Consider the following 11,991-nt stretch of genomic DNA (forward strand, 5'->3'; position numbering starts at 1 on the left):
TGAAGGAATTCAGATCCCCTTGGCACTCAGCTCTTTCAACCAGTCGCAAAGATAAGAAGAAATCTTCTTGGCAGGCAGCTGCAGCATGCAACTTCCCCTGTCAGCCTTCCCACTGACTCTCTGGAGAAGCCGTAGAGAAGATTACAAATGGCAATCACATGATTTCAAGGCACTGGTTGTAAGTGCAAATAGGTTGCCAAGTGTCCAAAAACCATTGAGGGGGATGTTTTATGCGAACTGTAATTACTTAATGGACCATAAAGTACCCTTTACATGGCCATTATAACTCTGAATGGTTAAACAACCCAGTGTGTTGAGAACTACCATACCTGTATATAATTCTTTTTTTAAATAAACAAACAACTAATCATTTCTTTTCATTTTTCTTTAATATAACTGTAATTTTTTTATTAGATTTAATCGTTAAAATTATATAATTATATATTAGTCATCCTAAATGACTAATTTACACTAGAAGGCAGCTTTACGTACTTAAAATACCTAAATGTTATTTATGAATACATCAATGTCAGGTGTTTAATTTTTCTTGTATTATTTTTCAAATTTTTCTTTTGTTAATTATTCCAGCTAAATTGAATGGTGAAATATAAACAAACAGAAATCAAGCATTCTTCTTACCATACGTATAATGTTATACTTCAGTTCCTGTATGCACAATCATTATTTGGAGATTCCTGTGAGTTCATAGAAAGAAATATAATTCATTATAAAGCCTTAATAATTCATAAACTTGATTTATAGAAGGATTTTTCAATCAATGCAAGAATTAGTCAAATATCGAGCACATATATTTTATTTAAATTTAATTATTTGAACTGAAGATTGTCAATGACTTTTTAATATTTTTAATTGATTATGACTATTTAATGTATACATGCACACATTCATGAATAGATATGGATTCTAAAGGGAAAGGTGATTTGGTATGCATACACATCATACCTGTCAGCACCTCCTTACAGCAGGTAGAGTGCTGTACTGCAGGCCACTGAAGCTGACTTGTAGATCTGAAGGTCAGCGGTTCAAATCTCATCACCGGCTCAAGGTTGACTCAGCCTTCCATCCTTACGAGGTGGGTAAAATGAGGACCCGGATTGTGGGGGCAATAGCCTAGCTCTGTTAAAAAAGTGCTATTGCTAACATGTTGTAAGCCGCCCTGAGTCTAAGGAGAAGGGCGGCATAAAAATTGAATAAATAAATAAATAAATAAATAAAGTAGATGCATTTTCATCAAATTTGTGTAACAGTGGTTGTGTAAATCAGAAAAGGAATTGCCCATAGTGCAAGATGAGTGCCTACACAGAGGAAAAGCAAGGGCTGTTCAATACTAGACTATCATCTAGTCCTCTAGTGTTTAACTGAAAAGTATACTACATGACAGACAAACACATTAGACAGCATTAATTAGATCCCAAAAGGCAGGATATGGGAGAAATCAAGTATCATCCACTGATTAGCATCTTCCCATGCTAATTATGAATAACGAATCCCATGCAGCTATTCAGACCACCTGTCCTCTCTCCAACAATACTCACTCAGCAGGTGATGAAACAGGGATGTACATTTGTCCCAGCTTTATTCAACTACTCTATACTAGGCCAGTGTTTCCCAATCTTGGCAGCTTGAAGTTGTCTGAACCTCAATTCTCAGAATTTTCCAGCCAGCATATGCTGGCTGGGGAATTCTGGGAGTTAAAGTCCAGATGTCTTCAAATTACCAAGTGGGAAACACTATACTAGGCAAACTATCAAAAAAGAAACACCAGCCACCTACAATGGATAATAAAGAATTCTTGGCCCTTATCTGGCTATGATAAAATTCTATTGAAAATATAAACATACGGTAAGTTTCTTGACTTAGATTTACAAAAAGACCCAAGCTTCAAAAATCTGAAACTTAGGCATGCTAGGAAGGCCATTGTCAGACAACCAATACTTTACCAGCATTTTATATCTAGATGCAAAGGAGTCTGTATATTAGCTGTTCTGCCAGCAACCGTCTGTAATTACAGGTTAATTAGTCCAGGAAGACACACATCACAGGATAAAAGGAAAACCCAAAAGTTTTTATAAACAGAAAAACAGAAACAGCTCCCTTTTTAAATTTCAAAGGGATTTTCTGGTACACACAAGGCACAGGTTAAATGCAATCCAATTGCTCACCCAATAACTGGGAAATTGAGTCCAATTCTAAAGTCCAGAGAGTCCACACACAATCTTGAACAGCACAAAAACCACGATCTTGACCAAACAATGAATCAGATAAACTGCCATGAGGCTAAAACACCAGGTTGCACTTTTATCTGTAGCACTAATTACAGCAGCCCCACCCAACCACAGGTGGCCTCATTTTACATTAAAAAAGTCTAAAAAGTAAAAAAAAACCCAATAGATAAAATACAAACACAGTCATATCATGCACAAAATTACATAGGCAATGGGGGGGATGTCTCAGTTCCCCCAAGCCTGACGACAGAGGTGGGTTTTAAGGAGTTTACAAAAGGCAAGGAGGGTGGGGCCAGTCCTAATCTCTGGGGGGAGTTGATTCCAGAGGGTCGGAGCCGCCACAGAGAAGGCTCTTCCCCTTGGTCCCGCCAGACAACATTGTTTAGTTGACAGGACCTGGAGAAGACCAACTCTGTGGGACCTAACCGGCCGCTGGGATTCGTGCGGCAGAAGGCGGTCTCGCAGATATCCTGGTCCGGTGCCATGAAGGGCTTTATAGGTCATAACCAACACTTTGAATTGTGACTGGAAACTGATCGGCAACCAATGCAGACTGCAGAGTGTAGGAGTAACATGGGCATACTTAGGAAAGCCCATGATTGCTCTCGCAGCTGCATTCTGCATGATCTGAAGTTTCCGAACACTTTTCAAAGGTAGCCCCATGTAGAGAGCGTTACAATAGTCGAACCTCGAGGTGATGAGGACATGAGTTACTGTGAGCAGTGACTCCCGGTCCAGATAGGGCCGCAACTGGTGCACCAGGCGAACCTGGGCAAACGCCCCCCTCGCCACAGCTGAAAGATGTTTCTCTAATGTGAGCTGTGGATCGAGGATGCCCAAGTTGCGGACCCTCTCTGAGGGGGTCAATAATTCCCCCCGCCCAGGTTAATGAACGGACAGATGGAGTTGTCCTTGGGAGGCAAAGCCCATAGCCACTCCGTCTTATCAGGGTTGAGTTTGAGTCTGTTTTCTATGGAGTTCAGGTGAGGCGAGTTTGCTGGCCAATCAAGCATAGTAATTCCAGAGTCATTGAACCAGGTTTTGGTGCTTTTGGCAGTGTGGGCAGGTGCCAATTCCTGCTGAAAAATGAAATCAGCATCCCCATAAAGCTCATCTGCAGAAGAAAGCATGAAGTGCTCCAAAATCTCCAAATCAACAGAGACTGTGGAAACTTTTGCATCTCATTTGGAAACTGTTCTGTCTGGGTCACTCCAGAAGCCAATACCAACCCAAAAAGAGAAGCCACTGGTAAAAGGCAAAGGCAGTTTATATAATTCAAGGAAAACACAGGTAACAGAAAATGTCCTTACAAACAGGAAAAACGCTGGAACTTCAAATATATACACGAAGGGAATAGTCCATGAAGCAATACCAGATTCTTGCTGCCAAGACGAAGCTGTAGATAGCAAACAGACGCCTCCCACTAGTCTTCCAGACTGCGAGGCCACAAGCCAAGATCAGAGACGCTGAGAATCAAAACAGGTCACCGCAACTCCAATTGATAACACTCCACATGGCTTCAAGGCCTTGCCTGCCTTTTAAACCTTGCTGATGAGGATCACACCCAAACCCAGCTGTTTCTAATTCAATGGTGAAAATATTTCTTTAACTGCTCCTTTTGTTGCTGTGAACGTCTCTGTCTCATGTCAATGACAGCTTGTGCGTCATCACCTAATGACTCCAAGCTACTGGCTGGGGAGAGCCCCCCCCCCCGGCTCTCATGCTGTTCTCCTTCATCCCATTCCTGACTCTCCTCTCCCCCATCCGACTGTTCAGCCCCCTCCTCTGCGCTGTCATCCTCTTCTGGGCATGGAGCCAGCAGAGACACAGCTGGTCCCTCAGCAGCCTCAGGCTGAATCACAACAGAAACCAAGGACCCAGAGTATGGAGAAAGAATGGAGAGGCACACACTGCAAGATGCTTGAAGTCCAATGTGAAGTTTCCACAGTCTGTGTTGATTTGGAGAGCCATGTCATCTGGTGGTGTTGGTACACTGTGCTTCATTAAGTCCAGGGTCAATACAGCTGCCTACCAGGAGATTTTGTAGCACTTAATGCTTCCTTCTGCAGACTAGCTTTATGGGGATGCTGACTTCATTTTCCAACAGGACTTGGCACCTGCCCACACAGTTTGAACTATTTTGCTTTGCATGTAATGAGTCTCTTTCATATATTACGTTTCACCTTTTAAGTTGCATTACTGAAATAAATGAACTTTTGCACAATATTCTAATTATTCAAGGTTTACCTGTAAATGCACCTCCACTGCAAGTAGTTCAGAATTAAGAAAGTTAAAATTATAGAGAAGGAATGTAAGGTTGGCTTATTCAATCAAGGTTATAAAAGGTTAAAAAGCATAATTAGTTATATGGCATCCCGCACCAGACTTTTGCTGGTAAGTTAACCCTGCTGTTCTCTTCGAAAAAACTTCCTAATGTTATGTTCGGGTCACATACGACCCGGACCAAAAACTCTTCATTTGAAGTGCTTATGTTTGGTCAATTTGAAAACTTTTTTCACTTGGAAAGTAGTCTGAACATTTCTGCACACAATGATATGAAAATTGAAATGAAAAAAGTAAATCTTATTGGTTTATTTTGCGGATATATTGCATGCCCCCCCCGTTTTTGTGAATCTTTTCAATTTATGGATAGTTTTGCTTGCAAAATCCATTCTATTTTATTAAAGTTGGTGTGGGATTGGTAGCTTGAACATTTCTGAACATAATGATATGAAAATTGAACTGGAAAAATTGAAAAAATTGAACTGGAAAAATTGAAAAAAATTCACAAAAACGGGGGGGCATGCATTATATCCACGAAATAAACCAATAAGATTTACTTTTTTCATTTCAATTTTCATATCATTGTGTGCAGAAATGTTCAGACTACTTTCCAAGTGAAAAAAGTTTTCAAATTGACCAAACATAAGCACTTCAAATGAAGAGTTTTCGGTCCGGGTCGTATGTGACCCGAACATAACATTAGGAAGTTTTTTTGCCCAGCAAAAACTAAGCACCCCACCCCCCAAAAAAAATTCTCATAGAGAGAACCCCTGAAATGATGAAAAGTCATGAAATTTCAAGTTTCAGATATGCAGGGAAAATGTTTTACAGGGACTCAAACTTGGTTTCGGGTCACATACGACCCGAACAGAACAGCAGGGTTAAGAGAGAAGAGCTGAAGAGAATACTCTGAATCTTAAGAGAGATGATAAATTACTTAAATTGTTTGCACTCTTTGGGAAGAGTTGGAATGAAAAGTGACGAACCTATGAGATGGCTGGCCATACAAATTTGATATGCAAGTAAATAAGTTAGTTTTTCTTTATATTTTTAAATATTTTATAGTTTGTATACTTTTTCTTCTATTTATATTATTCAATAAAATTATTTGGGGGGTGGAGGAGAAACAGAAGGATAAAAATCTCAATTGAAGAGAAAGCAGGCTAGCCATGAAGCAGGCAAACAAATACATTAAGGAAAAACCAAGGAGAAAACCAGACCCCCACCAAAACTATCTCCTTGAGCATGCTTTTAGACCATAGTGTTTTTAATACCTTATTTATTTTCCGCAATGCTTGGATTTTTGTATTATATGCTATATTGTGTGACTATATGTCCAGAATCTATTAGGATTGCAGGAGAATATAAATACTGGAAATAAATACCATATTACAACTAAGATGATGGCGATACCATCTATTCAATCCTATCACATTCTCAGTGATTGTATGGACCACCTATCTCTTCATATTTTCCTACTTTCTTTCAGTTGTTTTATACTCTGGTTGGGTCGGCTTTCATGGCATCTAGTTAACATGTTTTCTGGCAAGCTTCTTTTTTTTTTTTAATCACCATTTTGAGCATATCTGTTTTTTCCAGTTAGTTTAATCGCATGATATGGATTTTATGATTTTTGCCTTCCAATGAAATGGCTTGTTTTATATGCTCTTATCACTTATTGTCACAGAAGGTGCAGGAGCTTTCTCCAACTCTACAGCTCAAACAAGTTGATTTCCCTCCTTTAATAGTTTTTTAATGGTCCAAAAACTAATGTGTCAATGAGTAATAATACATTACAACATCATAGATAGCTAACACTCATAATTCTTCAAAGTTATTTTTATTATTTTTCAGAATATCATTAATATGAGCACTGATGCGTTTCATCCCCAACGCCCCCAAATTTTAACCTTAGACTGTTTATTGTTGACCTCAACCCATTCCAAAAGGTCTGTAAGAGACATGCATAAGCATACCAGCATGCCTATCGCCCCTGCCCTAATGTTCCCTTTTATTTACATTCATTTCATGTATTCAAATCATGTTTATACCTATATGTTATCTAATATGTGCTTGATAAATATATATAGATACATAGATATATTGGTAATGAAGCACTATTGACAGATGTGTTGAAATGCATATCAGTTTAACACAGAGAAGGCAATCTTAAAAAGAAAAGCCAAATTTGCACACGATTGTAAGGTCAAAACCAGCACTCTGAATTGCACTTGGAAATCTATGAATAACCAGCTTCACAGCAGTCAGCATTAATTACATCTTTTTGGTAGTCTTAAAAGGCAGACCTTTACACATTACCAATCTGGCATGACAGCATAATCATTTTATGGGAAATAGGTAACCATGTCACTACAAAAAATAGCTGAGTCACACTGTATTACACAATCTTCACATACTGCTGAATTATTGTTGAAATTATTTTTTTAGCATTAGCTATGCAGATTAAAATTGCTAATAGTTATTCCATAATACCCTAAGCATCACAGACATCTTAATCCTGTAACAGCTTCTTATGTTTCTATTTTTGGCAAATGTGCAAATCACATCTAAAAATTACTTGTAAACACTTTAGTCTGGATTGCTTATTCCCTGTTAAATCTACAGAAAGTATTAGAATAGTTAATTCGTATCAGAAAAAAGGGAATCTACACTTATCAAGAAGTGTTTAAGCATAGTTGTGATATTATTATCATCATCATCATCATCATCATCAGGATCAATACAACACAGCAAATGAGATTGCTATGCTGGACTTCGTATTTCATCACCAGCATTATTATTATTGTTGTTGTTGTTGTTATTATTATTATTATAATACTGGATTGAAAGATTCTATATAGTAATGCTTATGCGCAGAATTATCAAATGTATTTATATCTTGTACATTTTAAGAATCTACATTATTTTTCAAAGTATTGAAACCAAATTCTGGGAAAACAGAAATGAACAATAAGAATTTTTTCTGATTTGTAGTAATAGTTTTTAAATACATGGCAATTACTATCAAACACCATAAAGCCAATTTCAGTAAGAATAGAGCATAAAGGTGATCTCTGAGTAATCTGTAAAATATACAATTGTAGGCACATTGCATAGTGAAAATTCTCTAATTTTTATTACTATTATCAGTTGTAATATGTGAACAATTTTTAGGCCACAATTTTAAAGAAAACTTTAATACACACAATTAAAAATACATAGAGAATAAGTACTAAAAAGATGCAAAAACAAATAATTTTATATGGGGCAAGGAAAAGAAATAGTTCCAATCAATTACGGATTCTAAGAAATGCATGTTAGGAATAAGTAAGGGAATGAGCAAGGGAGCACTTTTAATGTCATTTTCAAAGAAAACTTGACATGTATCTCTTTTATTGAATCAAAATGCAACATCTCAGACTTCAAAGCCAGTTACTTTTTGATATCACTAATCAGAAGTATTCTGACCACCAGGAGGCAGTGTCCTATTAGTCTTATTATGGTTGGGACTCATTAGGTACAGTATATACAGTAGTGTACAATTACATATCTTTTCCATTAGATTTATCATGAATTGAATTTGCAGGCAACTGCACTTTAGAAGACTATATATCTCCTCAAAATGAAGTCAGCAAAACAGCACTGTGCAGTTTAGCAAGCTTTAAAAAAACACACCAAAATAAATACTCCATCTCTGTTATCGTTGCCCCTCAAAATATATTGTGGAGTGCCTCCAACATCGCCAGATCCATCAACTCCAGTTCTGCTGACACACTGCTAGTCTCTAATGAGCTGATCAGCATCCCAGGTATTCCTTTGCAACTAGTAATTATTTTTAATTCACCAACACGACCCTTTCATTTTTACAAGTTGTACCATTCATTAGCTTAAAGGAGATATCGTATTTCCCTGAAAATAAGTCCCTGTCTTATATTTTTTGAACCCTGAAATAAGCTCTTAGCCTTTTTGCCATGCCCTCAAAAGCCCAATTGGGCTTATTATTCAGGGGATGTCTTATTTTGGGGAAAACATGGTACTCAGTCCCAGTGGTGAGTGCTATTACAGAGAGGGATAAGGAGAGTCATTAGATGGCATGACATAATGTAACATCTACATTATCTGTGCGAGCTCCCCGTTCCACTGCCAGCCTGCCATGCGCCGGGGGGATGGGGAGACTGAGCACTCCGCCGTGAACTTCATTGTTTCTTATTTGTTATGGTGATGTTTTTGTTTCGTTTTATTTTATTTTCTTCTTTTTGTATTCTGTAAATGTATGTTTGTTTATTTTTTGTTATACAGTATTTTTAAAAATTTAAATAAAACTATTTTTTAAAAATATTCAAAGAGGCTTGGCACCGGCCCATCCGCAGCGGGCGGTACTGGGGACGGCAGTGGCTCCCTCTCCTTCCCCACCGCCTGTGTCTATCGCTGGCGCCTCCCAAGGGGGGGATTGAGCCCGGAGGATATATGAATTTCAGACTTCTTCCCCCCCTCTAAATAGTACGTTCCCATTTTGTTTTTTACTTTAAAATAAGGTATGTGCAGTGTGCATAGGGATTTGTTCATAGTTTTTTTTAATAGTCCGGCCCTCCAACAGTCTGAGGGACAGTGAACTGGCCCCGTGTAAAAAGTTTGGGGATCCCTGATCTATGGTCTGAAAACTGAGAAAAAGTGGACTGTATATACCTGTGATGGCAACAACTCCAAGCCTTCAGACCTGGAAGGACAAAAAAAGGGCCTCAGGCTTCAGTGAGTTCTGCATGCATGCACGGGAGTGGGGGGAGCGTGGGGGGCTTGTGCATACATGTGCGGGGGGAGGGCATTGCATTTTGGGTGCGAGCATGTCCGTGGGCCCTTTTGGCACCTGAGCAAACAAAACGTTCACTGATATATACCATGCTAAAAAGAAATGTAAAATAATTAGCACAGCATTTTCTAAACCAAAAACAAGCAACCAGGTACTTTGCTACATTGGTTACAGATGACAGCTTAAAATCCTAACCAATTAGCACAGTAAATTCTCATCAGCCTGAGAATTCAATTAAATCATAGTAAAAAGTGTTTTGAAAGAATTATGACCCCCACATTGTGCCATAAAAACAGGAGGAATGAATCGAAAAGTAATCTTTTAGCCCATTACTCAAAATTATGGGATAAAAGAATTAGAAAATCAAGCTTAAATCTTTTCAAATTAAAATATTTAAAAATCCCTTCTCTATGGACAGAGTAATTCTTGCTCTCATAGAGAGGAGCTACGTAACTGTAAAATCATTAGGAAAGGTCTGTCTGTCTGTCTATCTTAATTGATTTCCATGCCAACAAACTCAGAGTCAGGGGGTTCATAATAAAAATAGGGATCCCTTTCAGTGACATCTGTGTGTAAAATCATTAGGAAAGGTCTGTCTGTCTGTCTATCTTAATTAATTTCCATGCCAACAAACTCAGAGTCAGGGGGTTCATAATAAAAATAGGGATCCCTTTCAGTGACATCTGTGTGTAAAATCATTAGGAAAGGTCTGTCTGTCTGTCTATCTTAATTAATTTCCATGCCAACAAACTCAGAGTCAGGGGGTTCATAATAAAAACAGGGATCCCTTTCAGTGACATCTGTGTGTAAAATCATTAGGAAAGGGATCGGTCTGTCTATCTGTATTAATTAATTAATTTCTATGGCGCCCAACTCGGAGTCAGGCCGGTTCACAATAAAAACAGGGATCCCTTTCAGTGACATCTAAGGTGCAAAGGACTTTGTTGGTGGGTGTGCTGTTGCCGTTGTATGTATGTATGTATGTATGTATGTATGTATGTATGTATGTATGTATGCATGTATGAGGCGGCTGTATCTACCACCGTTCAATGATACAGGAAGGGATTAGCCTAGTCAGCCCACTTCCTCTGGAGGTTTGATTAACAGGCCTCAAGTATTAAGGCCACCCGTCCGTCAACCAGTCGGAGGGAGGCACCAAGCGCGCTGTCACTCGCCGACACAAAATGGCTGCAACGCTCCGAAGCCTTCCCCCACAGAGCAAAGCGGAAGCCTCAGTAACGACCGGGCCAACTCCCAACAACTCCGTCGCGTCCTCCTAAGCCTGACTGAGAGCGAGGCCCATAATGAAGAAAGGGCCCCGGGGCGCGGCTAGGATCCGGGGAGGGGAGAGGCAAGCCTTTCCTGTGGGTGAAAGGTCAGAGGGGCGGCGGCGGCACCAGGAGGAACTACTTCTACCGCCCCAGCACATGCATAACGGCATCCTGCCACTACAAGGGCACGGAAGAGGCCGCAATTAGGCAGCACCGCGACGACGTCTCGTACAGCCAAGACCCAGAGGAAGGGAAGGCCTCGCTGAGCCGGGATGCCCACCGGCGGCGCTTCGGCTCTCTATCCCCGCCCTCTCCTCCCTCTTACCTGTCAGGCGCAGCTGTAGCTCTTCGGGTTTATTTGTCGGTGGCGGCTCCGGATCTGGGAGGTCAGAGTTCGTGACCTCCTCGCCCTTCGACGTTCGGTCCTGTCCCGGCGTGGCGTGGCGTAACGTTCTGCTTCCCCTCCCCCACCGCAGTTAGCCTCCGCCACCCGCAGAACGGCTGCGCATGCGTAGAGCCAGCCCGTAGCGAAGGAAGAACGAACGTCACCGACGAGGAAAAAGGAAGGAAGGAAGGAAGACTTTTGCCTTTGGTCGCCGTAACAATGAGGGGAGGGGAGAGGAAACAACACGAGACCTGGCTAAGCATTGTCTGCGCGTGCTCGCGGCTTTTCATGTCGATCAAGTTTATTGAAGAGACAAGTGGCGAAGGCTATTGGAATGCTCGTTCAGTATTCCAGGCATTTTGCAGAAAACATACAAGGAAGATGTATTGCTTGGAAGCTCCCGGAGGATTTAGGCTAGACGTTGGACACTAAGAAGGACGTGATCTAATTACTCCTTGGATGGGTGGCCACCATTATTCTAGGGCAGGGATAGCCTAAGTTGGCTCTTCTATGGCTTGTGGACTTCAACTCCCAGAATTCCTGAGCTAGCATGATTGGCTCAAGAATTCTGGGAGTTGAAGTCCACAAGTCACAATAGAACCAGTTTTACCTATCCCTGTTCTAAGGCAATGATGGCAACCCTTTTACTTCTTACGTGCCAAAAATGGGAGTGTACGCATGCATTAGCTTGAACACATGCTAGCACGCATAACACCCTCCACGCTACGCATGCATGCATCCACACACACAAACACACACACCCATTGGGCCATTTTTCACCTTCAGACTTTCGTGAAGCTTTGGAGGACGAAAAATGGCCCCACAGGCATGCCGGAAGTTAAGAGAAACAGGCTTCCAGTTTGCCTGTTGTGCCATTTTTCAGAAACCTGGGGAGGGCAAAAAGGGCCTTCCCCAAGGCCAAAAATCAGCTGGTCAGTACATGCATATGCACTGGAACCGACATAGGGCAACGCCTCACGTGCCCTTGGATATGGCTCT

The 11,991-nt window shown here is 40.5% G+C and overlaps 1 protein-coding gene across 7 annotated transcripts in view; it reads right to left on the reverse strand.

Moving 5' to 3' along the window:
* The window catches only part of NR2C1 (nuclear receptor subfamily 2 group C member 1), a 37,486-nt gene extending 26,350 nt beyond the window's left edge, over positions 1–11,136 (reverse strand). For 6 of the 7 annotated variants that reach the window (XM_070755848.1, XM_070755850.1, XM_070755849.1 and 3 more), the window contains exons 1-2: positions 10,933–11,136; positions 640–695 (exon numbers count right to left, since the gene is read on the reverse strand). In XM_070755848.1, the coding sequence (XP_070611949.1) occupies positions 640–642 (3 nt within the window). In that variant the 5' untranslated portion in view covers positions 643–695; positions 10,933–11,136. Of the gene's footprint in view, positions 1–639; positions 696–2,183; positions 2,293–10,932 lie in introns of those variants that run through there. The other variant, XM_070755844.1, reaches the window with a different exon arrangement.
* Between the last annotated feature and the right edge of the window lie 855 nt (positions 11,137–11,991).

The sequence above is a fragment of the Erythrolamprus reginae genome, chromosome 6 (assembly GCF_031021105.1).
Source record: "Erythrolamprus reginae isolate rEryReg1 chromosome 6, rEryReg1.hap1, whole genome shotgun sequence".
In the NCBI taxonomy this organism is placed as follows: Eukaryota; Metazoa; Chordata; class Lepidosauria; order Squamata; family Dipsadidae; genus Erythrolamprus; species Erythrolamprus reginae.